The following is a 26452-nucleotide window of genomic DNA, read 5'->3' on the forward strand; positions in this document are numbered from 1 at the left end:
CTCCCCCTTTTTTTCATTTAGCCAGCTTTTTCTGCTCTTCATAATCTGGCCCTATTCTCATTTCCTTCTAAAGGTATTTCCTGACTAACCCATTGCCTCTGACCTCTCTTGTACCTAAATGACTCACTTCTCTGGCTTCTAATCAATTTCGTGCTTTGCTCTATCATTTCTCTTGTAACTTTCTTGTCTTTGCAGCTATATTTTAATGGTTTTGATTACTGTGCCATATGCTTCATTTGTACTTAATACAGAATTTTGGGAGCATCAGATAGATATTCAGTTATAATGAATAAATGATTTTCAGTCAATTTTTTGATGCTGGAGATTTCCTTTTTTTTTTTTTTGCGGTATGCGGGCCTCTCACTGTTGTGGCCTCTCCCGTTGCGGAGCGCAGGCTCAGCGGCCATGGCTCACAGGCTCCGCGGCACGTGGGATCTTCCCAGACCGGGACACGTACCCGTGTCCCCTGCATCGGCAGGCGGACTCTCAACCACTGCGCCACCAGGGAAGTCCTCATTCTTTTTTTTAATTGAGGTATAAATTGACATAGAACATTACATTAGTTTCAGGTGTACAACATAATGATTCAGTATTTGTATAAATATTGCAAAATGATCACCACAATTAGTCTAATTAACATGCAGAATTACAAAATTTTTTCCTTGTGATAAGAACTTTTCAAATATGCAACACAGTATTGTTTTTTTCTTGTTTTTTTAATTTTTATTGGAGTATAGGTGATTTACAATGTTGTGTTAGTTTCAGGTGTACAGCAAAGTGAATCGGTTATATGTATATGTATATCCACTCTTTTTTAGATTCTTTTTCCATATAGGTCATTACAAAGTATTAAGTAGAGTTCCCTGTGCTGTACAGTAGTTCCTTATTAGTTATCTGTTTTATATATAATACTGTGTATATGTTAATCCCAATCTCCCCATTTATCCCTCCCTCCCCTTCCCCCCGATAACCATAAATTTGTTTTCTACATCTGTGACTCTGTTTCTGTTTTGTAAATAAGTTCATTTGTACCCTTTTTTTTTTTAGATTCCACATATAAGCCATATCATAGGATATTTGCAACACAGTATTTTTTTTAAAAAAATAAAGTTATTTATTTATTTATTTTTGGCTGTGATGGGTCTTCACTGCTGTGTGAGAGCTTTCTGTGGTTGCAGCATACGGTGGCTGCTCTTCATTGCGGTGCACAGGTTTCTCATTGCGGTGGCTTCTCTTGTTGCAGAGCATGGGCTCTAGGCTGCAGGCTTCAGTAGTTGTGGCACGTGGGCTCAGTAGTTGTGGCGCACAGGCGTAGTTGCTTCGTGGCATGTGGGATCTTCCCGGACCAGGGATCGACCCCATGTCCCCTGCATTGGCAGGTGGATTCTTAGGCACTTTGTCACCAAGGAAGTCCCGCAACAAGAGTATTATGAACTGTAGTCACTTGCTGTACGTTACTTCAATAAATGACCTTTTTATTATCCTGTTTTTATAAGCTCAAATTATCTTCTGATATATTTGAAGATCTGAAGGCTGGGTTTTGTTTTTATTTTATTTTGTTTTTATGTAAAGCACATATTAAAGTTTTAGACCTAAATGATACTGTCTCAGTTGATACAGGCAATTTAGAGAAGTGCAGTGACTCCCCTGTCTCTAATAAACTTGAAAAAATTTTTTTTCTTTATAAAAGTGATACTGACTCATTGCTTAAAAAGTTGATAGTATAATTTTTTTTAATGTATTTACTATCTTCTGCCTAGAGAAAACTGTTGACATAGGGGTACATATACTAAAAATCCTTGTATTCAGATATAAATTATATAGGGATCAAACAAAACATTTTATAGGCCTTTTCAGGTTATTATATCATGATTTCATAGATTTTTACAACTTCATATTTTTACTGAGGTGTCATTTACATTTAGTAAAATTTACTTTTTTGTGTATAGTTTTATAATTGTTGACACACACACACACAGTCATATAACTACCACCACAATCAAGATACAGAACATTTCCATCAGCCCCCTGAAATTTTTATGTACTCCTTTGTATTCATCCTCTCACGCCCATGCCCACCTCTGGCAGTCAGCCATGTGTTTGTCCCTATAATGTTGCCTTTTCCAGAATGTCATTTAAATGGAATCGTTCTGGGGCTTCCCTGGTGGCGCAGTGGTTGAGAGTCCGCCTGCCGATGCAGGGGACACGGGTTCGTGCCCCGGTCCGGGAAGATCCCACATGCCGCGGAGTGGCTGGACCCGTTAGCCATGGCCGCTGAGCCTGCGTGTCCAGAGCCTGTGCTCCGCAACGGGAGAGACCACAACAGTGAGAGGCCCACGTACCGCAAAAAAAAAAAAAAAAAAAGTTTAAATGGAATCATTCTGAATAAAGCTTCTTTTACTCAGCATATACATTTGATATTCACTCATAATATTACGTGTATTATTAAGTTATTCTTTTTTATTACTGGATCCATTCACAGGGTGAACAGTTTCCAGGTTTTAGCAGTGATGAATAAAATTGCTATGAACATTCACATATAGGATTTGTGTGAACATATGTTTTTGTTTCTTTGGGGTAGATTCCTAGCCATGGGATCAGTGAGTTGTATGCTAAACATAGGTTTAAGTTTATTAGAAAATACCAAACTCTTTTCCAGGATGTTACTGGCAAGGCATGAGAGTTTCAGTAATTCAGTCTTCATCAGCACTTACTATTTTCTGCTCTGTAAATTTTAACCATTCTAATGGATGTGTGATAATATCTCATTGTAGTTTTAATTTGCATTTCTCAAATGACAAATATGTTGAATAAGCACATCTTTTCATGTGCTTCCTTGCCATTTGTGTATCTTCTTTGGTGAAATTTTGTTTATATCTTTTGGCCTGTTTCATTGGTTGGTGCTGTATTATCATTGAGTTTTGAGAATTTTTTTTTTTACTCTGGATATAAATCCTTTATCAAATGTATATTTTGCAGAAATTTTCTCCCAGTCTGTGGTTTGTCTTTTCATTCTCTTAATAGTGTCTTTTGCCAAGTAGAAGTTTTTAACTTTGATGATGCTCAATTTATCAGTGTTTTCATTCATACATTGTGCTTTTGCTGTCTTACCTAAAAAATCTTTGCATATAAGAATAGAAAGCTTTGTCCTGTGTTCTGTTCTAGAAGTTTTTAGTTTTGGGTTTCACATTTTGGTCTGTGATCCAGTTTTAGTTAATTTTTGTGTTACATGCAAGGTGTGAATCAAGATTCTTTTTATTTTTTTGCTTGTGGATATTCAGTTGTTCCAGCACCATTTGTTGAAAAGACTATCCTTTCTCCATTGAATTTCCTTTGTACCTTTGTTGAAAATCAATTCATCACATATGTATGAATCTGTTTCTAGGCTTTTCATTCTGTTCCAGTGATCTGTTGTGTCTGTCCTCTGGCCAGTATCACACTGTCTATGCATAGTAGCTTCATGTATATAGTAAATGTTGAAATTAGGTTGTAGGAGTCTTCCACATTTTGTTATTTTTCAAAATTGTTAAGCTACTCTAGTTTTTTGTTTTTCCATTTAAATTGTAGAATCAGCTTCTTGATTTCTACTCCCCCGTCCCCCCAGCCCCCCCCCAAAAAAAATCCCTACTGGGATTTTTATTTCAGTTGTGTTAAATCTGTAGGTCTCTTCGGAGAAAACTGGCAACTTAACAATAATGAGTCTTATAATACATGAACATGATATAGATCTCTATTTATTTCGGTCCTCCTTGATTTCTTTCATCGGTGACTTGTACGTTTCATCGCACAACTCCTATGAATATTTTGATAATTCTTATCTAAGTACTTCATGGTTTTGGTGCTGTTATAGATTGTACTTTTAAAAAATGTAATTTCTAGTTTGTTGCTAATACATAAAAATAAAATTGAGTTTTATGTATTGACTTGTGTTCTACAAACCTACTAGACTCACTTATTAATTCTAGTGTCTCTTTTTATAGATGCCTTATGATTTTCTGTGGAGACAATCATATCATTTGTGAATAGGGAGTTTTATCTCTTCCTTTACGATCTGTATGGGCTGTAGTTCTTTTTCTTTGCATTATTCCACTGAATAGGACCTCCAGTAAGATTTTGAATAGGAATGGTAGGAACAGATATTTTTGCCTTGTTCCCAGTCTTAGGGGGAAAGCATTCATTCTTTCACCATTAAGTAGGGTTGTCCATAGCCTTTTTCTAGTTAAGGAAGTTCACTTCTATTTCTGATTTGATGAGGGTTTCTATAACATCATTTTAAAAGACTCCTGCCTACTATTTTATACCATGATTTGTATTATACCATAATGTAGACAAGTTCCTATTTTAAGACATTTAAGTTTTTGCTGTAAAGGGTTGTTGATGGAAGTTACGATGGCTAAAACCTTTTTTTAACCTATCCTTAAATATGAATAAATTTCTGAAAGTATAATTGCTGGTTTAAAGGGCACTTCACAGTTTTAAGAGTTTCAGTACACATTGCCAAATTGCCCTTGGAAATGTACCAAATTATAGTCCCACCAGTGAAGTGGAAAACATACCTAGTTCCTTGAATTCTCATCTGTAGTGAAAAAGAGGTGGTGTAAATTTTTACTAGATGTTAAAATAGATGGATTTAATTACTTCTATGACTAGTTCACAATCTTTGTTAATAATTTAGGAAATCACACTTATAAATTATAAACAAAATATTAATCCTTATAGAAAGCATCATATTGTCACAGTTAATATAATATTCTTTTCTTTTTTGTGGTCCTTCTAGGAACTTTTTAGAAAAGTTCGAAGTATCTTAAATAAATTGACACCACAGATGTTCAATCAACTGATGAAGCAAGTGTCAGGACTTACTGTTGACACAGAGGAGCGGCTGAAAGGAGTCATTGACCTGGTCTTTGAGAAGGCTATTGACGAACCCAGTTTCTCTGTGGCTTACGCAAACATGTGTCGATGTCTAGTAACGGTAAGAAGAGAGGAAGGAGTAAAACCAGAAATCTCCAAGAGGTATATTCTCCCCTCACTACACATTCTTCCCAGAGTGTTAATGGGGCAGAGTAAAGGGGAGAATATATTTTTAGTACTTTATATAATAGCCTCATTGTATAAAAATAATCTGCTTTTTTAAAATATCTACTCACGTCTGGAGGGAATATGGAGATGAGACCGAAATAGGCATGATATGGTCCCATGCAATGTGAGGAAGATCAAGTAAGGTTTAAATTTCTACTGTGAAATTTTTGTCATGGGCAACCAGTTTTTCCTGGGGTGTCATCTTATAGAAATAAAGCAAATGCTTACATTTACATTTAGATTCAAAATTGAAAAACATGTTGATTCTAAGTCTAGCCTTGGTAAAAGTGATAGGGTAGTTGTGGTCATAAAGGTTTCAAACTGATGATACTATCTTAGAAACTATTAGATTTCTTTCTCTTTACATTGTCCACAGCCTGTCAAATCTAGGGCAAGAAAGAATGGGAGACCAAAGAGCTTCTGGTTAGTGTTCACTGTCCTCTATTCTGCAGTCATAAAACTGCCATGTACCATCTGTGTTTTCTCTGCCTGTTACTGTTACCAAGGTACTTGTATCAGAAATGTGTGTCCTTTAACATTTGAGTTTTTTCTTAAGTATCACAACTTATTATCATTGTGCCTCACTATGAAAATTCAGAATTCCATCATTTTATACCAGTATTTTTGAGTACCTGTGTCAAAGGTAGGTAAGTCTGTTGGGACTTGGAAAAGGTACATTTTCTGTCTTTAAGGTACTAAAAATCCATATTGGAAAAAACAACATTAGCGCGAAAAAAATCACTTATAAGGTATTTTGTGATATTACAGTGTGTTGATGTCTGAATGGGTGGTTTAGCCTGAAAAATCAAGTTGAAGGAAAAAGAAATCACTATATTCGTGGGAGAATGACAAACTTTTCTGAAGCAAGTAGAGTTTGAGTTCAGGCTGGACGGAAGGGGGTGGGGGGTGGGTACAAGTATAGAGAAGGAAGAACGTATTCCATGCAGGCTCAAGTCTAAGGCAACAAGCATGGCATAATGATTCCAACCACTGACTTTGGAGTATCATAGTTCTAGGCTTAAAATTTTAAGTTTAAAATTTAAATTTGAATTCCAACTCTGCCATCTGCTGACTTTATAACCTCAGAATAGTTACATAACTTCTTTAAGCCTCATTTTTTAATCCATAAAATAAGATTAATTCATACAATTTAAGGTTATTATATTGATAAAATTAATTAAAATAAATGAGATTGCATATGTTAATGTCCTAGCTCAGTATTTGGCATGTCGTAAGCCCTAAATGATTCAAAACTAAATTGATGGTGGAAAAGATTGTGAAGATCTTAAAGTGCTAGATATAGAAAGAGGATGATTATAATAGTAGAAACCATCTATTTAGCGCCTACTAGGTTGCACTATGGGTAGGTGGTTTACATTTGTCATTTTAACAGTTCTTATAACCCTGAAAGGTCAGTGTTATTAGCCCCACTTTATTGAATAAGAAACTGAGGCTTAAAAAAGGGTAAATAACTTGCCCAAGGGCACATACCTAGTAAGTGGCAGTGCTAGAGCTCAAATCTAGGATTATTTAACTCCATCACTTGCCATATTGCCTTCTAACATACACAGTTATCTGAAAGCAAACTGATTCTTCAGCTCATGCCTCTCATTTTCATTGTGACAGCCATGACATCATGTAGTCAGAAATTAGAACTAGGACTAGATCCCAGATCTTCTGGTTCATACTTTTGTGCTCTTTACCAGTTTTTGAACTTAATGCTACAGGCAATGAAGGGTTGTTAATTTTTTTTTAAAAGAAGAATACTCTTGCTGAAAATAACCCTTGAAAAGGCCTGGGCATAATACAAGTTATTTTGGAATGGGAAGAATTCACAGATAAGCCAACCATTTATGGGACTTTTGTTATGATATACCCTCTTATAATAAGATTTTTTAAACTATTGGATTTTTTTAGATTACAAAACAACCACCTATTGGAATAAGTCAAACAAAATAGGGATAAACACAGAGAAAGGTAATACTCCTCACTTGCAGCCCCAGCCAGTTAAGCTTCCTTTCTTTCCAAGGTGATCAACGTGAACGATTTGGTTGTACCCTTCCACAATTTTCTTTATATCCATAAAATCACATAAAAATATATACATATGTATAAAGAGGATATTTAAAATTTTCCCTTTAATTGAATTATATCATGGTTTTTGCATTTTTTTTCCCATTTAGTATGTTTTGGGCATCCCGCTAGGTCATTACAGATAGATTTTACTCATACCTTTTTAGTAGTTGCATATTTCGCATTACACACACACTCACACACACACACACACACACACACACACACACATAAAATTTTTCCATTCATTTTCCTCTCTTCTGCCCCTGCCCCCCGCCCCCACCCCATGTTGTTTCTAGTTTTTTGTTTTGGAGGTTTTTTGTAACCGGAAGCAGCACTGCAATAAACAACTAAGTATATTTATTCTTACATGCTGGAGCTTTTACTTCTTTAGCATAAGTTCCCCCAAAGTTATATCATATACCAAAGGATATATATGTTTTTAAACTTTTTTTATTGCAGTATAACAGAAGTACATGCAGTTTGGGAAAAGAAAAATTGCTCATTTGTAGTTTTTGTTAAATTAATGATGTAAGTACTCTCTTAATGGTTAATTTTAAGCTGCCAGCAGTTTGACACTTGACTCACAAATTCCTGTTTGACAATTGGCCCTCATGAACTAGGGTGAACCAGCTTTAGCACACCACTACAACATGTACACAGAAAAATGTACAAATCGTTAGTTTATAGCTCATTGTATATCAGCCAAGTGAACACACCTACCACCCGGTCCAGTAAGTGTAATTATACCTTTCTTTCTTCCTTAAAGGTGACCACTGTCCTAACTTCTAACACCATAGCTAACTTACTTTTGAGATGTATTTTATTTTATTTAAGGGTGATTTATTTTACTTAAGGGTGGCAGTGGGAATAGTCATAGATTTCTAATACAAACCAAATACAAAAATCAAACAACCATAAGAATAATGAAAATCTAAATACGAAAAGCTAATCTTTTAGGAGAAAAATAAGGAGACTATCTTTATGAACTTTGAGTGGGGAAAAATTTCTTCAGCAAGAATCAAAATGAATAATCTATAAAGGAGAAAAATATCAAATTTGTTAAAATTTATAACCCTTGGTGCATCAAATGATGCTGTAAATAAAAAAGATAAAGCCACAGCCTGGGAGAATCTATTTGGAATACATATAGCTACCAAAATATTAGAATCCAGAATTGAGGAGGGAAAAAAAGCAAATCAGTAAGAAAAAAAACAGCCCAATTAAAAAATGGAAAATTCATAAAAATGAAAATCCATTGGCTCATAAACTTAAGATACTCAGTGTTATTCATTATTAGGGAAATGACAAGATAAAATACGGTTCTATGCAAGTCACATCCATGAGAGTAAGAAAAAAGAAACCATTTTGAAGTGTCGAGAAAGAGAAGATAATCACTTTGGAGAGTAATTGGGCAACAACAGTGAAGATGTTCATATACTATACCCCAGTAATTTCACTTCTTGGTATGTACCCCAGAGAAATTCCCAGTTGTGCACTAGGAATCATATATTAGAATGTTTATTTATTGATTTTAATAGTGAACGATAGGAAACAACTGTAAAAAGCCTAAAGAAGACAATAAGAATATACCACAATTTATTTGGTCAGTGGATTTGAATAGTAATACATACACACAGTAGTTAAAATTAATGATGTAGGAATTCCCTGGCGGTCCAGTGGTTAGGACTTGGCACTTTCACTGCTGTGGCCCGGGTTCAGTTCCTGCTTAGGGAACTAAGATCCTGCAAGCCACATGGAGCAGCCAAAAAAATAAAAATGAAAATTAATGATGTAGGGGCTTCCCTGGTGGCACACTGATTAAGAATCCGCCTGCCAACGCAGGGGACACGAGTTTGATCCCTGGTCCGGGAAGATCCCACATGCCGCAGAGCAACTAAGCCCATGTGCCACAACTACTGAACCTGCACTCTAGAGCCCTCGAGCCACAACTACTGAAGCCCACACTCCTAGAGCCCATGCTCCGCAACAAGAGAAGCCACCTCAATGAGAAGTCCACGCACCACAATGAAGAGTAGCCCCTGCTCACCGCAACTAGAGAAAGCCTGCGCAGCCACGAGGACCCAATGCAGCCGAAAATAAATAAATTTTAAAAAAATTAATGATGTAATGCTAAGTGTATCAGCATAGATCAACCTGAAAAACGTTATTACCGAATTAATAGTATGACACCATCTAATAAAGTTTTTAATATGCAAAATAAAATTATTATTTATTAAATATATATAATACAATTATACAAATTGGAAATAAACACCAAATTCAAGGTAAGAGGAAGAAGGAAGTAGGATTAAGGTAAACTGTTGTGGCTTCTGGTATTGGCTGGTTAGGTGATTCAGAGCACCTTTCCATGGATAACAATTAGAAAAGCTGGTCACAATATTTTAAAAAATCTTCAATGTATCAGAGAGCTAAAAGACAGTAAAGAATTTCTAAGATCCTAGAAAAGGTAGAAGTCAGAAGAAAAGTGAGACATTTGGTAAAACTTACCCCTAGAAGAGGCAATTAAAAGTCTTGAACAGGGACTTCCCTGGTGGCGCAGTGGTTGAGCGTCCACCTGTCGATGCAGGGGACGCGGGTTCGTGCCCCGGTCCAGGAGGATCCCACATGCCGCAGAGTGGCTGGGCCCGTGAGCCATGGCCGCTGAGCCTGCACGTCTGGAGCCTGTGCTCCGCGACGGGAGAGGCCACAACAGTGAGAGGACCGCGTACCGTCAAAAAAAAAAAAAAAACAAAAGTCTTGAACAACTTCTTTTTCATAGACTTTCATTGGGTTACAGGCACAAAAGTTGGATGAAGTCCCACCAAAAGGAGTAGCAGAAGAGGCTCTAGTAAACCCTCCTATACTTTTGGTTGGGATCCCAAAGGACTGAATGTTTGGAACAAGGGTGAATCAGAAATTCACCCACTCTCGGGACTTCCCTGGTGGCGCAGTGGTTAAGAATCTGCCTGCAAATGCAGGGCACACGAGTTCGATCCCTGGTCTAGGAGCATCCCACATGCCACGGAGCAACTAAACCTGTGCACCACAACTACTGAGCCTGCGCTCTAGAGCCTGTGCGCCACAACTAATGAGCCCATGAACCACAACTACTGAAGCCCGTGTGCCTAGAGCCTATGGTCCACAACAAGAGAAGCCACCACAATCAGAAGCCCACGCACTGCAATGTAGAGCAGCTCCCGCTCGCCGCAACTAGGGAAAGCCCTCACGCAGCAACAAAGACCCAACGTGGCCAAAATATATAAAAAAAGAAAGAACGAAAGAAAGAAATTCACCCACTCTCACAGGAACTGTAGTTCAACATCAAATCATCTCAATCCTTGAATTTGGATTATGGTGATTTCAGTGTTAGTGCCCCCTGGGTACCTGCAATAAGCAATCAAAAATTCTTTTTAGAGAGTATCATACTAGTCTTCAAATTATTTATATGAACAGTTTTTCAAATAAACTGTCCAGCACCCAATTAAAAATAATTAGACACACAAGGAAAAAAGGCAGTATGAATGAGAACCAACAACAAGCAAATGTCCTACATTGGGACCCAGATACTGGCTTTATCAGGCACAGACGATAAATGAATATGCTTATGTTCAAGGTGATAAAGATAGATTGAAAATTTCAATAGAGAATGAGAAAGTATAAAAAGGACCAAATAGAAAGTCCAAAACTGAATATTATAATAAAATTAAGAACTCAATGGATAGATTTAACAGCATATGAGACACAGATGAAGAAAAGAATTATGAACTAGAAGATAAGTCTATAGAATCCAGATTGAAGCACAGAGACCCCCAAGAAAGGAAAATTACAGAGAGGGTAAAAGATGGTAAAATCAAATGATTTCCTACAAACCCCAAGCATGATTTTTTTTTTTAAGGGTGAAAATAAAGGAAAGCTTTTACAACTAGTCATAGTAAAGCTAATTACAAGAAGAAAAAGATAGTAAAGAGAACAATAATTTGCAAGTTTTTTAGGACACAAAAGTCACCATATACAAATGAAAAGATTGGTAAATCAGACTACATTAAAATTAGCGTTTTTCATCAAAAGATGTCACACTATTAAGTGAAAATGCAAGCCACATGTTAGGAGAAGATAATTGCAACACAAAAATCCAATTAAGGACTTATATCAAAGTTTTTCTTAAAAAACTAATAGAAATCAATAAGAAAATAACTCAGTTTTTTAAATAGACAAGAGACTTACACAAACACTTCACCAAAGAGGTTATCCAAATGACCAATAAATGTGAGAAAATTAATCAACTAGATAAAAAACCATGTAGTAACACCAGATTGCTAAATTTACCAGATGTTTGCAAATATGTGAAGCAACCAGAACTCTCAAACACTGCCAGTGGGAACATACATTGTAACAGCCACTTTGGAAAAGAGGTGAGCATTATCTACAAAAGCTGAAGTTATTTTTCCTGCTGTAACCAGCATTTCCATTCTTAAGTATCAATATATACCCAGCTGATAAACATACATTTCTTATGTGCCAAGAAACATATACAAAAATGTTTGTGTCATTATTCATAACGGATCAAAACTTGAAACTGCCCATCAACAGCAAAATGGATAAATTGTTGCATGTTCATACTAGGACAGTCAACCCAAACTATAACTATGTACACATGGATCTAATAAGAAAAAGCTTTAGCAGAAGAAGCCAGACCCAAAAGAATATATACTATGTGATTTGTTTATTTAAAGTTCAAAAATGAAACAGTGGTTTCATGGTGTTTGGGGATGCATATCTAGATGGTAAAACAAAGAAAAGCAAGGAAGTGTTTATTATAAAAGTATAGGGTAATGGGATTAACTGTGGAGGCTGGAAGGTGGTAGTGCTTTGAAAGGAGAATTTAAGTGAGGCTCTGGGAGGCTTTCACTGTTCATTAAGCTAAACCTTAAAAGAAAAAAAAAAAGAACAAGCAATATAGTGAAAAATAAAAAAGTACTCTGGGCCCTTGAACTTTAATGTTTAATTTCTTAAAAATAAAAGATCTAAAGTAAATATGGCGGGACTTCCATTGGGGCACAGTGGTTAAGACTCCGCACTCCCAATGCAGGGGGCCTGGGTTTGATCCCTGGTTAGGGAACTAGATCCCACATCCATGCCTCAACTAAGGAGCCATAGGTAAGGAGCCTGCCTGCCGCAACTAAGACCCATTGCAACCAAATAAATAAATATTTATAAATAAATATGACAAAATACTAAGTTTTAGCAAAGTTTAGTGATGAATACATGAATGTGTGTTCTTTTATTTTAAGGGAAGAAATGGAGTTAAGCTGATTATTTTCAGATGGCATGTCTATGGGCCAGTGTTGTCCAAAGTTGAAATGGTAGTATACGTTTCACTAATGCCAGCTTAAACAGATTGTTTTCCTTTAAGTTTCTGTTTCCTGTGCTGATGTTTCCTGTGAAATCAAACAAGAAGGATCTACTCTCTGCAAAGTTTTCCAAACCTTCTTGACCACAGGCAGTTTGGTTTGTTTTTTTTGTTTTGTTTTGTTTTTTTGCGGTATGCGGGCCTCTCACTGTTGTGGCCTCTCCCGTTGCGGAGCACAGGCTCTGGACGCGCAGGCTCAGCGGCCATGGCTTACGGGCCCAGCTGCTCCGCGGCATGTGGGATCTTCCCGGACCGGCATGTGGGATCTTCCCGGACCGGGGCACGAACCCGTGTTCCCTGCATCGGCAGGCAGACTCTCAACCACTGCGCCACCAGGGAAGCCCCTGTTTTTTTTTAAAAAAACATAATTATTAGTTTGATAAACAGTACCTCCCAATAGAATGAGAGAAATTGAAGACAGTGAATTAAAAAATTAAGGTATTACCCAGGGGAGGTGTTCTTTTTCTATCCATTATATTCATTAAGTTATTTAAGTAAATTCTTTGTCATTATCAATATATTTTACTAAGACACACCCACAGGTCAAATTGCAAGGTCTTTGGCCTGATTCATAGTTGTAAGAAATGTATAGACCTGTGTCACTTTCATGGATTATCCCTGTTGGTCATTTGAAGTAATGGAATCTAGTTATAGTTGCCCACATAATCATAATCATAATTATGGTCCTAAGTAGTAGTAAGGAGAGTAAGGAGTAGTGGGAATCATAGCAATATTTTATTGAGATGTTTGCTAAAATTGTTACATCTAACTCATTTAATCCTCACAACCATTTTATTATCCCTATTTTATGAAAGTTAGAAAATTGCCTAAGTAGGAATTTTATACATATAGAGGTTTCGAATGTTAAATGACAGAACCCTAGCTCAAACAATGGCCTATATCAGTGGTTTTCAACTCTCAAGGGTGGTTTTGTTCTGACCTCGGGCAATGTATGGAGACATTTTTGGTTATGACTACTGGCATATTAGTGGGTAAAGGCCCAGGATGCTATTAAACATCCTACAGCGCACTAGACAGCCCCCCTACAACAAAGAATTGTCCAACCCAAAATGTTAATAGTGTCGAGATTGAGAAACCTGGTCTAGATGGTTGAGGTTTTAAGATTTAAGAGAATACTTGTTTTCATTGTTCAGAGCTGGGTTGTTTTGTTTTGTTTTGTTTTGTTTCGGCCGCTCTGCGCAGCTTGTGGGATTTAGTTCCCTGACCAGGGACTGAACGCCCACCGTCGGCAGTGAAAGTGCGGAGTCCTAACCACTGGACCGCCAGGGAAGTCCCTCAGAGTAGTTTTTAAACCTTTTTTCTGCCTCTTTCTCGTTCACCTGGATCACACACCTCCATTTAAAACCTCCTTTGTTACTTTGCAGTGATTATCTAGGGGAGGGCTTGAGAATACAATTATATTGTGTGTCAGTTTTCCATGACATATTAAAGGGTAGGCTTTTAAGAAAGGAATTCTTTAGATTTACAGAGGAAATTCATATAATAGTTTTGGCTTTACCAAGTTACTCTGTATATGCCATATTTATTATGTACACAGACACACTTATTTAGACATATACGCAGCTGCCTGCCTCTACCATGCTCTGCTGAGTGAAACTTCTGGCACATAAGGCTTAAGGGCATCATAAGAGATAGTAACCTGTGCCTCTGGAGTATGCTGCTGCTTCTCCTAGTTCAACTAGGAATGACTGAAGAGAACCTGCAAGACCTCCTTCACAAACTGCGGGGCATTTAACTAGAACTCAGTACTCCTCTTAGGAGGAGGAGGACATCTGAATCCAGCGGCCAGTGAAGAAGAGTAGACAAGAGAAATTGCTATCCTGTATCTAAATCTGTGCTTAAATAAAATTTTAAATTGGGTTATTAGTCACTTTAATTGAGATGCTTTTGTTTTAATCAAAATTTAAAGAAAACTCCCATCTCAGAACTCCATTAGAATGTAAGTTCCTAAGGGCAGGGACTTTTTCTGGGTTTTTCCACTGCTAAATTCCTAGTGCCTAGAATGGTTCCTGGCACATAATAGACCCTCAGACATATGTCTTGAGTGAGTGGGTAGATGCATGAATGAAAGAGTAACTAACAACTTTTTATTGTATAACTTAGGACCGTACTTTTGTTACTTTTTAATCTCTGCTGTGGCAGGCATGCATACCTCAGCTATAGAGAGTGGCACTAAAGGGTATATTTTTGAGCATTCTGTGTGTGTCCTGTTATACCACATCCAGGACTTTTAACGTTGCCACTTTTTAAGTTCTTTAAAGCAAGATGTGAAAAGAAGGATAGGACTGATTATAGGAAGAGATACTAAGAGAACAAGGGAGACACAATTAAATCTCTTCAGAAATAAAGCCTGGAATTACAGACATGAAAAGTTGGCCTTAGGCAACAGCGAGTGGCTGGAGTCAACTGGAGGAGGAAGGATGTGCAACTTGCCTGAGGAGAGATGAAAAATGTTTGTCTTTTTTCATTTATTTATTTTTTAAATTTGTTTTTAACTTTGGCTGCATTGGGTCTTCATTGCTGCGTGCAGGCTTTCTCTAGTTGCGGCGAGCAGAGGCTACTCTTCCTTGCAGTGTGCGGGCTTCTCATTGCGGTGGCTCCTCTTGTTGCGGAGCAGGGCTCTAGGCACGCAGGCTTCAGTAGTTGTGGCAGGCGGGCTCAGTAGTTGTGGCCCGCGAGCTCTAGAGCGCAGGCTCAGTAGTTGTGGCGCACAGGCTTAGTTGGTCCGTGGCATGTGGGATCTTCCCAGACCAGGGCTCAAACCTGTGTCCCCTGCATCAACAGGCAGTTTCTTTGAAGAAAAGATTGTTTTGAAGAAAAAGATTGATGAGAATTGACTTACCGTTTCATAACTTGACCACTCCCTTTTCAATCTTGTGGGTATGCCTAAGCACTGTATACCTCTTCACATGTATCTAATAGAGCTGCATTTTGATAGATGTGTTCATAATACATACAGATTATGTTAGGTTCATTTTTAGGTGGGAATTTACTAAGGTCAGTATATAACCACTGATAAATGATAGTATGTCACCATAGACCTATGAGTTATAGTTAGACAGTTGATTTATTGCTGTTCACTTTGCATTTTAGAGTTAGTTTGGGGGTACCACTTGTTTATATTATACTAGTCATTCCAAATACTTTACCTCAGACCAGAACATGCTTCAAGCAAAATAACTACTGGGCCATGAGTTACCACTAGCATCTTTATGTTCTGGGACAGCATTCAAAATCCTGAGCATGCTAAGCAAGGCCAGTACTTGTCCTTCTATTTTCTAGTTTCCTATTTGACTACTATAATTAACACACAGCTGATAGTCCTTGATGATTCTCAGGGAGTTTCATCCTTTTAAGGATAAGGAGTATCTACCCTCAACACTAACAAATATATTAGCAGTACAAATCCTATTGCTTGAAGAAAATGACTCCCTGATGCTGACAGCATTCATATCCAGATTGCTGGCTGACCGGTATGTGGACAGGTCTCATCACAGTATGAGATGGACACTGTTAGTTTACAGTGTAATGTAGTGTCACATGGTTAGTTTACTGTTGTGTGAAAATGAAAAGGTAGGTGCTCTCCAGCAAATCTAGCTTACCAAGCAGTCTTACTATAAAATATTCCCCCTTGACTCCCTCACTTCCTGAGAAATCATCTCCCAAACAACCCATTTGAAACACTTATGTATCTTAGTTTTGATCACGGACTACTGTTAGATGAAAATTATACTTGTTGGGATTTCCCTGGCGGCGCAGTTTTTAAGAATCTGCCCGCCAATGCAGGGGACACAGGTTCGATCCCTGGTCCGGGAAGATCCCACATGCCGCGGAGCAGCCAAGCCCATGAGCCACAACTACTGAGCCCATGTGCCACAACTCCTGAAGCCCTGCTCTGCAACAAGAGAAGCCACCACAATGTGAAACCTGCGCACCACAATGAAGAGTAGCCCCCGCTCACCACAACTAGAGAAAGCCTGCACGCAGCAACGAAGACTCAACGCAGCCAAAAAATAAATTAAAAAAAAAGTTTTAAAAAAAAGAACAAGAAAACTGCAGTTGTTTAGAGAGATCTTTTTCTCACTTTTGCATGTCACCTTTCATTTTTGCTATTATCCACAATCACATCTTCAAGCATCTACCTTGTCTCCTATTACAGACTGGATGTTTGTCTCCCTCTAAATTCATATGTTGAAGCCCTAACCCTCAGCGTGATGGTGTTAGGAGGCAGGGCCTTTGGGAGGTAATTAGCTTTAGATGAGGTCATAAGGGTGGGGCCCCATGATGGAATTAGTGCCTTTATAAGAAGTTGAAGAGGCACTAGAACCTCATTTTGGACACATGAGGATAGAGGAGAAGGCAGATGTCTGTAAACCAGGAAAAGGGTCCTTCTTCCCCAAGAACCAAATCCGCTGGCACCTTGATCTTGGACTTCCAGCCTCCAGAACTGTGAGAAGTAAATGTCTGTTGTTTAAGCCACCAGTCTATGGTATTGGGTTGGTCAAAAATGTTCACTTGGGTTTTTTTCCTTAAGATGTTACAGAAAAAGCGGAACAAACTTTTTGGCCGACCCAATATGTTGTTATAGCAGCCCTACCAGACTAGACACCCACTCTTCATGTTCTGTTCTAACTAACCAATTTTACTGAGTCTCGTGACCAATGTCCAGCTGACAACACATGCTGACTTAATAATGTTATAATCCTGTTTAACTTGTCATCTCTTAAGAAGAAAAAAGTTACCATGCATCACAGTTCTCAGAGGATATATCCTCCCTGGCCTATTTCCATATTTCCACAGCTTTGTTAACCATCCCCAGAGGACCTTAAGATCAAGTTCCAAAACAAGTCTTAAGGGGGTTGTGTAGCTAGACATTCATTCATTTGGAGACAGATGTTCTTGCAGATTTGTGGCCATTCTGCTGATTGTTTGATTTTAATACTTCCATGTGAATATATCTAAAAAGCTTATGCACAGTCACATGTTCTTTATGTCCTATGCATGTGAAGTGTCCCATGACCATCATTTTGGGATAGCAGATATTCAATTCTCTTGCCTTTTGTGGTTCTCTCCCTAATTGCTTTGTGAGCTAACTTAAATACTTTCTTTGATATTTATGTTATTAGAATATAGATTTCTCTTAATTTTTATTTACAAACATGTCAAATACAGCTGCAAGTTTAAATGTAGCTATATTAGTTTATTGTACTCTTAATTATGTGCTAGAAACTATTATTTGTTTTACTTAGACTATCTCATTTAATCCTTCAAGCAGTCCTAAGAGATAGATGTTATCCCCATATTAGAAAGAAACAGAAGTTGGGTGAAGCTAATTCATTTGGCCAAAGTCACATGGCAGATCTGGGGTTATGACTATCTCCAAAGCTCCTGTTTCAACAGCTACTTTATGATGTCCCTCAATCTGTAATCACTGGAATGCCTCCTTCTGCAGATGAAGGGACTAAGGCTTAATGAGGTAGCTTTCTCACATTTACATACTGATTAGGTATAGAGCTGGGATCCAAATCCTGATTTTATGACTCAGGATTCCAGTGCTCTTTCACTTTCAGTGTTCCCCATACCCCAGGTAAACTTTATTCTTTGTGACTTCTAAAGTGTTTCCCCCAAACCTGGTTCACTGGATGCTTAAAGCTGCACTCTAGGTTAGACACAGGGATTGTGCCTCCCTTGTTTTTAGATGATGAAACGAACTTGGGTTAAAAGAATTGCCTTTGTTTAAAAGCAAGTGAGCAAATCTTTTGATCTTTAACCCAACACTTTCAACATAGCCTTCCCTACATAAAAGGTGTAAAAGGCAAAGCTTTTTATACATTTTGTGTAGGGAAAAATTCTCCTTTGCTTTATGCCATTTCTATTTGTTTCTATAAACCAACATATCACAAGTTGTATTTATTTAACCTTTCTGACTCATTTTAATTCTGGTCCCTCTCACCATAAGACAGTGGCTTGAATTTTCATATTATCCACATTTTTCTCATTCTCTACACAGTAAATACATAATGCAGGAAACATCTCATTATGGCCCAGGTGATTTTTATTATATCACTCTATTATGTTCTTAGTGTTAATATAGATAATGGTGGTGAGTATGCCAGGAAGTTGGATAGGACCTTTTGACTGGTTTACTTGTGTTCCTATACAGTAGCAAATTGGATATAACTGCTGATTTTTAGAACCTTCAGTCTATTCTGGAACCTTATGTCATGTTGGTGCTCTGTTATATATAACCTCGCTTGTAGATATGCTTCTTGTAGTGCATTGTTGTTGTATATTCTGGGTTGTATATAGTAAGAGTCTACTTTGGGCTTTTACTTTGAAGAAAATCTTTGCTTTTGTGTAGCATTTCTTTTCTTTAAGGCTGATTAACACCTACTCTTGTGTGATCATAGAATAGGCCTGACTTTGAAGTGACTTGTAGTCACTTGCATTTGAATGGCCTGAATTTGGAGATAGGGACATGCTTCTCTATGGTTGTCTAAAAAGTATTTGATCATCTTCCCCTCTTTCTAAGTTAATGTTTCTTGCTGAAAAGAAAGTATAATGAAACACTTGACCCTTGGTTGGTAAGAACTGGACTTGTTGAATGGTCTTTCATATCCATTGGGAATATGTTGGAGAGTGTGCCATCAGTTCTGGCACAAATATATTGTACTATAATATCGTAGTCCTCAGTCCTCAAGTTTCTAGCCATTCAGCCTTGATCAGTAGTTGTCCAAGTCCATTCTGCTTGATAACTCTTTTGTGAGTATGAATACAACACGTCCCATTTTTTACCAATTTCTCCCACTAAATCTAGGGTGAAGACCATGTATTTCAGAACTTTGGGAGCCACTGTGATTCTAGAAAAACCATTTGGCCATGTGAGGCAATGACTGTTCAAAATGGTACTCAGGGGATTTTGTCTGTAAAATAGAATATTTTAGTCAATCACTGTACCGGTCCACTTTCTTTATATTCTAAATAAGAATGTCTCTGTGTCTGGTTACAAGTAACCTTGAAGGTGTGAGCTACTGCAGTTACTAGAAAGCAATTGTCATTGGATTTGAATGGAAATCTTGTAAGCATCTTGCCTCCAAGAGGCCCCTCCCCTCCACCCTGAGTCTTTCTGTATATCAAAAGAATGTTTCTAAGGTGGGCATTCATTAGACTGAACTTTTAGAGAATTAGTAATTTCTTTTGACACATAAGAAATAATAAATAGGGACTTCCCTAGTGGCGCAGTGGTTAAGATCTGCCTGCCAGTGCAGGGCACACGGGTTCAAGCCCGGGTCCAGGAAGATCCCACATGGCGCAGAGCAACTAAGCCCATGCGCCACAACTATTGAGCCTGCGCCCTAGAGCCCTCGAGCCACAACTGCTGAGCCTGCAAGCCACAACTACTGTAGCCCACGTGCCTAGAGCCCGAGCTCCGTAATGAGAGAAGCCACTGCAATGAGAAGCCTGCGCACAGCAACAAAGAGTAGACCCCACTCGCTGCAACTAGAGAAAGCCTGCACGCAGCAACGAAGACCCAATGCAGCCAAAAATAAATAAATTTATTTTAAAAAGTAATAATAATAAACATACTATATTGATAGTCAAAGTAAATACTAGTATTACAGTGTTGTGACATTCCTCTTAGGAATAGATATCTCAAAAATCCTCAAATGTGTTCCCGCGCTTCTGCTTTTTTCTAGAATAAGGATCTCACCTCCAACAGTTTTCCTATGGCCATGAAATTCTCCCCTGCTTTATTTCGTTTTTATTTGTTCCTTTAAACCAAAGTACCTACAGTAGGAGGAGGAAAAACAAAAGTAATAACCCTTCAGAGTTAAAAAGGTCTAGAGGAGTGCAGAATCATGACTATAGTAATATTACAAGGATTTCAGTCAGCTAGAGGCACAACCAGTCAGAGAGGATACAGTACATTTATATGAGAGGAATGTGTATCTTTTCTGTATAAAACTTAAAACGTCTTAACCATTAAAACATGAAATGCCTTAAGCTAAATTGTATATATCTTGTAGAAAGAATGCTTACCTGTGGTTCGGTCAGCGTTATTTTGCACGATAAAGAAAATAGATATTTTGAGAAAATCATTAAATTTCTTTCAGTAATTTTGCCGCTTTTGCATTTTCCCATCTGGATGCAGCTGAAAGTACCCATGGCGGACAAGCCTGGTAACACAGTGAATTTCCGGAAGCTACTACTGAACCGTTGCCAGAAGGAGTTTGAAAAAGATAAAGCTGATGATGATGTCTTTGAGAAGAAGCAGAAAGAACTCGAGGCTGCCAGTGCTGTAAGTACTTTCATGGAAAGACAGTGCTTGTGCACCTCGAGCGTTATCACATAGAATTTTCAGGAAGCTGGCTACAATACCTTCCTACTACTTCAGTAGGTGCCTGTGGCCTTTTCTTCACGTGGAAATATACTGTATTGGTGTTTAGAGGAATGCTTTATTCCTTTTAGTGCCACATGTAAGGGCAGCTCAACCTTCTAAGATAGGGATTCAGAACCTAGACTTCAGAAAGGTCACTAAATTCCAGAAATCTCCTGAAATGGATGCACACTTGTGGGTATAGTTTTGTTTTCTGAGTAGGTCTGTAGTTACTGTCAGAATATCAAAGGGTATCCCTGACCCCTAGAAAGGGTGAGGACCATGAATCCAAGCGTATTTTTTTTTTAAACAAGAAATTTATTTAAACGACAAGACGCTTGACTTGAAGGGAAAACTATCTAGGATTCATTTCTTTTAGAGTAATTTATCCCTACTTAAAGACAGGTTGCCTTACATGTAACAGCTACGTACAAAAAAGTTATAAAATTGTCCTTGGTTTTACAATGATACATGAAAAACATTAAAATTCTCCAATCGAACAAGGTATGCAAGAGTTTTTATGCTGTTTTTTTTTTTCGTTAAATAGTGAGAGCAAAATAACTTACTGGAATATAAAGATAAGAGCTGAATGAGGATGCTACTAATGGAGAAAAGGGGGTATTTTCACAGAACCAGTATTTTTCCCCATCCCATCTCCATTTGATGTCGATCAAAACATACCATTGGCCATTTAGTTTAAAAAAAAATGCAATAAGCTTGTGCATATATACCAGTTACTTTATGTACGATAAAGGAATGGGGAAGGGGATAATGAAAGAATAGAGAAACTATACTGTAATAGTCAGGATGTGGTGGAACCAAATTGCGGTTTTCTAATTGAGAACGTCTTCTTGGTCTGGAGGAACAGAATTCTGGAGTAAAGTAGCAGGTTTCCTCTTTAGTAGACACCTCCTGTCTGCTGTTGGAACACATCAGTTGCATCTTCATCCTCCACTTCCAACTGTGCAGGTGTGTCTGTTTCATTGATTGGCTGCCCATCAAATTGGGACCTGATCTGCCTCACTGACAAACCCTGTCGTTCACAGTAGGCTTTCATTAGTTTACTAAATGGTGCATGCCTCTTAATATTAAACTGCACCGTGGAACCATCCTGCCCTGCCACCTTCAGATTAATACAATCATTGTTCTCCATCTTGATTCTTTCCGTGGGCTTTTCATCAGCCATGTTGAGCACTGGATTCTCCTCAGCTGCCGCTTCACAAAAGATGTACCAGGTCTGCCCTGAACAAGCACACAAGCAGCACCGGTCCAGCATATGTTTTTAGCATCTATTATGCAGTACCATTTTCATCATCAAGATTCTGTTATTCTTCCTTACACAATAGCCAGAGGAGAGGACAAGGCTTCATGATGAACTAGAAGAAGCTAAGGATAAAGCCCGGCGGAGATCCATTGGTAACATCAAGTTCATTGGAGAACTCTTTAAACTCAAAATGCTGACTGAAGCCATCATGCATGACTGTGTGGTGAAGCTGCTAAAGAACCATGATGAAGAATCCCTCGAGTGCCTGTGTCGCCTACTCACCACTATTGGCAAAGACCTGGACTTTGAGAAAGCAAAGGTAAAAACCCCAAATCTCAGAAACCTCCGGCAGGGACTCCTTGTCAATTGCGGAAGAAGTAGACTGTCAACACGAGTGTCCATCTCACCCCAGCAGTCTAGGCTGCTTGTTTTTCTTCTTTTGCCCTTCTCCTTGTCATTGTTGGGCCATCATGCTCCTTAGCACATTTTCATTAAAGTCAGAAGTGAAGAGGGTCCCAAATTATATAAAAGCCAATTCATGAATTGAGATTATCTGTCACTTGTCCTTTTTCTGCATGACTGTTTCACAGGTCATTTGTATGTGTATGTATAGCAAATTGTGGACAGAAATTTTGGAGAGAAAAGCTACTAAGGGCCAGGACTGAGGGTAAGACAGAAACAAAGAAGACACGATAGCTTTCTCAAGTTTATGTTCTAATTAAATAGAGCATTAGCGACAGAGCTATCTAACCATAATATAAGAAATCATTAAAAGTATTATAATTCAAATATAGCATGGTACTTTCCAAATAACGGGTAGGGAAATTAGAAATGCATCAAAGAAATAATGTTAGAAATGTTTCATAACATCAGAATCAGCTAGGATTATGTTTGGCTATGACAGAAAACCCCAAATATCAGTGTGTTATACAAGACTGAGGTTAATTTCTCAGCCATGTAAATGAAGTTCAGGGGCAAGAAGTCTGAGGCTGGCCTGGTGGCTAAGCGATGATAAAAAATTTCAATTCCTCCAGCTTAACATTTTGTCATCGCTAAGGTGTAGCCCTTGTCTTTAATGATCTGATAGCCTAGAAGGTTGGAAAGGGGCAAAGGACACAGCCACCCCTCTCTTAAGGTTCCAAGGAGCTGCAGTATGACATTTTCATTTATATTTTGTTGGCCTGTGACTGTGACCAGCTGCCTGGAATATGTAGCCTTTATTTTGGGTGTGTCATGTTCAATTAAACATTCTACCACATGGCCTTTTGGCTATAAGTTGTGTTTATAGGCCGTTTAAAATTCTACATGGTAAAACTACATTTGAATTCCTCAGCCAGGAATACTAATGATTTTGTATCCTGCAGCCACGTATGGACCAGTATTTTAATCAGATGGAGAAAATTGTGAAAGAAAGAAAAACCTCATCTAGGATTCGATTCATGCTTCAGGATGTGATAGACCTAAGGCTGGTAAGTAGAAAAATAAGCCTACCACTACAGTCTCTTTTCAGGAGTTGGCTTGGGGAGGATGTCCTAAGATTTACATGTATAATAATTTAATGCTTTTGCTGCCTGACTCTCAGAACTTGAACTGACAAACTTTCATGAGGGAGTTATGTGAAAGGACAAAGGGCATATACACCTACCTGTCTGTTACTTGTTTCTTTTCTTTATTCTGATTTTCAAACCACATTGCAGTTGAAATCAGCCATTCTGTGGTCATTTAAATTTAGTCTTAGCATGCTAAATAATCAGGAAGGCTCATCTTCAAAGTGAATATATTTAACTTCCCTAAGCCTTACATTTTAGCCTCTGAAATGGTGATGTTGCCTACTTTGCAGATGTGTTACGAAGATTCACTGAGGTAATTATGTATCGTGCCCAGCTCAAAAGAGATGTTCATGTTTTCCTCTCTTTTTCTTACCGTATACCCTCTTGTTCTGCTGATTTTTTTTTTTCTCATTTCTCATACCAGGTGTAGTTTTTACCACTACCACCTCTTTTCCCTTTTCCTATATTAACTCCTACAGGGAATATACTGCAGCTGACGCTAAGCTAGAGAAAGTGAATATAGGTCCCCCCTCTTCCCTGCCCTGCACCCAGACCAGATGGTATTGATGACGATTCTTTATCTTCCTAAGCCGAGATGTGACCTCAGGATCCTTCTTATTAGCAAAGCCACTACCAGTTGATCAGAATTTTGAATGCTGATTTCAACCTTTTTGCCATTCTTGCCTCGAGCTAATAAAAATGTTAAAAAGTTCTCCGCCTGTTCCTTCAGTCACTCATGTTGGTATCAGATGTTGAGACTATCGCTGGGAAGGGAAGTAAAGGGAGAAGTGTAAGTATAAGGAGACAGCTTGTTTTGTCCTTAGTGGAGAGGATAACCGGAGCTCAGAGCGGTGCGGCATTTTGTGTAGACCCCAGAACCTTGATATGGGAGGAAGAAAAAGGCTAGTCATCCTCGATTTAGAGCCCCAATGGAGTGTGCTATGAACTGAGTGGCAACATACCAGACTAAGTCAAGGCCAAAGAATCCTGATCTTCGTTGATTCCTCTTCTCACTCCTTTCAAAAATACAAAATGATAAAATGCATAGATAAGTAGGTAGGTAGGAAGGAAGATAGATAGATAGTTGGGCCAGTCTTTCACTCTGTATTTATCCATCAGCCATTGGAATGCTCAGTATACAGCAGCTCAGGGTTGATTGAGAAAAATTTAATTATTTGGCTGTAATGAAAAACTGCCATAGTACCAGATTTTATATGTATTTTATACTTTTCCAGCAAAGTATAAAACAAATTCTCAAAAATTTCCTTTTTATTTTTATTTTCCTTTTTATTTTTAGTTATCTGGCTGATAACTTCATTTTCTCCTTTTATAGTGTAATTGGGTATCTCGAAGAGCAGATCAAGGGCCTAAAACTATTGAACAGATTCACAAAGAAGCTAAAATAGAAGAACAAGAAGAGCAGAGGAAGGTCCAGCAACTCATGACCAAAGAGAAGAGAAGACCAGGTGAGGGGTGCAGTCCACCAGGCGTTAGAGAACGTGGGAGTTTTGAGGGATGGATGTTTAAGACTTCTACTTTTAAATATGAAATGAGAGCAGAAAGACTAACCCGAAGAATGGAGTGGTGATTGGTAAGTGAAGCAGCTTCACCTGGAGACTGGTTGTTGAGTAAAAGCAGAGGATACAGGAACTAAGCATGATTTCTTTGACTACTTCAAAGGCAGTAATCAACAAGACTTTATTGAGCATCTTCTGTATACTCGGTATTGGTGAGAGATATCAAAAGAAGTAGAAGATGTAGCTCCTTCCCTCTGAAAGCTTTCAGTTTATCGGGAAAGCCAAAACTAATAAAGGGGACATTTTCAAGCAAATGGAAGATGCTATCAATTATGAAATGTATTCTCCACTAAGGCTATTAAAATTCAGAAGAGGAGAGGTAGAAACCTGGAGGAAATCTTTATTTGAGGAAGGGGCACTTGAACTGGGTGTTGGTGGATGGACGATATTTGGAAGGGAAGGAAAAATTTTAGTCATGAAATTAAAATAAACATATACTGTAAAGAGGAATCAGTAAGCCTGATTAGAGTAAAATTTAAGTGTTCAGAAGGAATGGAAAAATGTTTGTCCAGAAGAATGGAGCCAGATTAGGAACTTTCGGCTTGATTTGACATTAAGGAGCCATTGTGTGTTTTTGAGCCAAAGGAGTAATGTCATGCTAGAGATACATAAATAAAATGAGTCTGTTGCTCTTCACATGATGAATCAAGGGCTACACCGAACTCAGAAATGTTGCTGTTGCCTGAAATCCTATGTGGAGGAAGGTAAGATGAAAGATGAAGTGGAAGGCATTTTACACCTGAGAAAATAGAAAGTCTATTGACTAAGTTTAGGAACATTGGAAGAGGAAAACTTTTTCAGAAAGGAAGTGATCTTCTTTTTTTTAAGCCTGTTCCTTCTAAGATGACATCCAAATGAGAATGCTCATTTTGTCCACTGTACAGTTAAGTGGTCAGTTAAGTGACTGGGTCATATTAGTATAGAGGTTGAGAGCATAGACTCTGGAGCAAAGCTATCTTGGTGTGAATTTCAGCTCTCCTGCATCCTAGCTGTATGACCTTGCACAAGTCACTTAATCTGTAAAATTGATCACATAATAGTACCTAGGATTTGTGTGAGGATGGAATGAGCTAATATAGGTAAAGTGTTCAGCAT

The 26452-nt window shown here is 38.1% G+C and overlaps 1 protein-coding gene and 1 pseudogene across 4 annotated transcripts in view; one reads left to right on the forward strand and one right to left on the reverse strand.

Moving 5' to 3' along the window:
• The window catches only part of EIF4G3 (eukaryotic translation initiation factor 4 gamma 3), a 366332-nt gene that overhangs the window by 292788 nt on the left and 47092 nt on the right, over window positions 1-26452 (forward strand). For all 4 annotated transcript variants that reach the window (XM_022551756.3, XM_089899604.1, XM_089899606.1 and 1 more), the window contains 5 exons: window positions 4778-4975; window positions 20742-20888; window positions 22313-22549; window positions 23595-23699; window positions 25114-25246. In XM_022551756.3, coding sequence (XP_022407464.2) covers window positions 4778-4975; window positions 20742-20888; window positions 22313-22549; window positions 23595-23699; window positions 25114-25246 — 820 coding nt within the window. The remainder of the gene's footprint in view (window positions 1-4777; window positions 4976-20741; window positions 20889-22312; window positions 22550-23594; window positions 23700-25113; window positions 25247-26452) is intronic.
• Window positions 21785-22790, reverse strand: LOC149750821 (small ubiquitin-related modifier 2 pseudogene; annotated as a pseudogene).

Source organism: Delphinapterus leucas, chromosome 1, assembly GCF_059928025.1.
Source record: "Delphinapterus leucas isolate spDelLeu-1000000601 "Yukka" chromosome 1, BTC_Dleu_Yukka2, whole genome shotgun sequence".
Lineage (NCBI taxonomy): Eukaryota > Metazoa > Chordata > Mammalia > Artiodactyla > Monodontidae > Delphinapterus > Delphinapterus leucas.